The sequence below is a fragment of the Bos taurus genome, chromosome 5, assembly GCF_002263795.3.
Source record: "Bos taurus isolate L1 Dominette 01449 registration number 42190680 breed Hereford chromosome 5, ARS-UCD2.0, whole genome shotgun sequence".
NCBI lineage: Eukaryota > Metazoa > Chordata > Mammalia > Artiodactyla > Bovidae > Bos > Bos taurus.
Genome location: NC_037332.1, coordinates 58462889 through 58465393, shown reverse-complemented (window position 1 = coordinate 58465393; position 2505 = coordinate 58462889). Strand labels below are relative to the sequence as shown.

General features: G+C 33.0%; 1 protein-coding gene across 1 annotated transcript; it reads left to right on the top strand.

The window, feature by feature from the left end:
* The first annotated feature begins 595 nt into the window (after positions 1 to 595).
* OR6C268 (olfactory receptor family 6 subfamily C member 268) lies at positions 596 to 1768 on the top strand. Its single transcript, XM_002687460.4, has one exon. It carries the CDS (start codon positions 713 to 715, stop codon positions 1766 to 1768), a length of 1056 nt encoding a protein of 351 aa, XP_002687506.3. The 5' UTR covers positions 596 to 712.
* Positions 1769 to 2505: the final 737 nt, after the last annotated feature.

Here is a 2505-nt window from a genome sequence, read left to right as displayed (position 1 = left end):
AGATTCAAGATACAGGTAGTTTATCTTACACTTTAAACTTAAGATTACAAATGCAAATGCTTTAGAATAAAGATATGTTTTGCCGTTATAATGAATTCTCAATCTTTAGAAAGCAAAATTTATGTTTTAGATAAAACTGAAAGTTTAAAATCCCAGGTGGCACAGTGGTAAAGAACCTGCCTGCCAAGGCAGGAGACACAGAGATGGAGGTTCAATCCCTGGGCCAGGAATATCTCCTTGAGGAGGAAATGAAAAGGCATTCCAGTATTCTTGCCTGGAAAATTCCATGGACAGAGAATCCTGGTGGGCTACAGTCCATAGGGTCACAAAGAATCAGACACGACTAAGTGAGCACACAAAATTTTATTTTAGGATTTTAACATTTCCCAAATTATAAAGCAAAGGAATGAAATTGAAGTTAATATTTTTTTAATTTATCTCATGAGTTAAAGGAAACATTTCACCATATAAAAATATCTATAATATACAAAATGAAAAATTAATGTAATTAATATACCACCCAGGCTAAAAGTTAAATGCTTAATTAATTATAAATTAATTTGGGAGTTTACTAAAAGAAAAGTTAGGCTGTAAGTCAGCAATTAAAACATATTTAAAAGCTTCATTTGATCATTAGGTACAAGTAGATGGGGAAATTCAGCTCACGTAAAACAAGAAATGTATTCCTTAGATCAACAAGTAAAGCCCATGGATGTTGGATGAGTCAAATAAGCAAGAGAGTTCTCATCATTGGTTGTTTTCATCATTGAATTCTGCAGTTCAAATCTCTCTGACATTTACAGGTAGGTTTGGCAAAATCCAGGAGTCAATAATGAGAAATCACACCACAGTGACATTATTCATCCTTCTGGGACTGACAGATGATCCTCAGTTGCAGATTTTACTCTTTATTTTTCTATTTATCACCTACATTTTGAGTATAACTGGAAATCTGACCATCATTACCCTAACCCTGATGGATCCCCACCTTAAAACACCCATGTATTTTTTTCTCCAAAATTTCTCTTTCTTAGAAATCTTGTTTACAACCACCTGTATTCCAAGATTCCTCTACAATCTATCAACTGGGGATAGAGTGATTACCTATAAGGCATGTTTCATACAACTATTTTTAACCGATCTCTTTGGGGTAACTGAATTTTTTCTCTTGGCGACCATGTCATATGATCGTTACGTGGCCATCTGCAAACCCTTGCATTATATGACAATCATGAGCAACAAACTGTGCAAAACAATGGTCATCTGCTGCTGGATGGCGGCACTTATGACTATCCTCCCACCACTCAGCTTAGATTTTCATCTGGAATTCTGTGATTCAAACATCATTGACCATTTTGCCTGTGATGTGTCACCTCTCCTGAAGATCTCATGCTCAGACACATGGTTAATTGAGCAGATGGTTATAGCCTGTTCCGTACTCATCCTCATCATCACTCTTCTTTGTGTAGTTCTCTCCTACATTTACATCATAAGGACAATTCTAAAATTCCCTTCTCTTCAACAAAGAAAAAAAGCTTTTTCTACATGTTCTTCCCACATGATTGTACTTTCCATCTCTTATGGCAGTTGCATCTTCATCTATATCAAACCATCTGCAAAAGAAGAGGTAAATATTAACAAAGGTGTATCACTGCTTATTTCTTCCATATCACCAATGTTGAATCCTTTTATATATACTCTGAGGAATAAGCAAGTTAAACAAGCCTTTGATGGCTCACTCAAAAAAATTGCATTTCTCTTAAGATAGTAAAAAGTATCTGTCAATAGGCCAGCTCAAAAAGTGCATATCTATCTCATTTTCACAAATTTAAGATAGAACTTCATATTTTTTTTAGCTTGTAGACCAATCAGGTTGACTTCAGAGCCACTTAATCATTAATTTTCCCTTCCATTCACATACTGAATAACTAATTATTGAACACTGCTCTATGAAGAACAAAATATATCACTTTTAATTCTTTAACCGACCTACCATGTTTAAGTCATTCCTTTTGCTTCTTTAAAATCATATTCCCAGGTATTTTATATTATTGGCATAGAGAAGTCTTTCCTGTTTTAGAATTATAATTGATATACTCTATTTATTTCCTTCAAATGCACAGTGACTCCATATTTTTATACATGATAAAATCATCACCACAATATGTCTAGTTATTGTCAGTCTGTTGAGCTTCCACATATTAACATATCAATAAGAGATGATTATTGGCAATGTTAAACCAATATTTTTAACATCTTAGATGAAATATAAAAGTTACTTGAAAGATAAATATTACAAACCTAACTCAAAAATAAATAGAGAATCTTTCTTTTATTACCTTTCTTTCTGTTTCAGAAATTAAATTAATATTTAGAAATCTTTTCACAAAGAAAACTCCAAAATCATGTTGACTCAAAATCATGTAGATGAATACTATCAAAAGACAAATAACACATTCTATGCAAATTGTTACAGAACACACAAAAGATAACACCTTTCAATCT

Excerpts from the sequence above, each read along its gene's own strand:
- OR6C268 (XM_002687460.4), top strand. The coding sequence starts at position 713 with ATGTTGGATGAGTCAAATAAGCAAGAGAGTTCTCATCATTGGTTGTTT.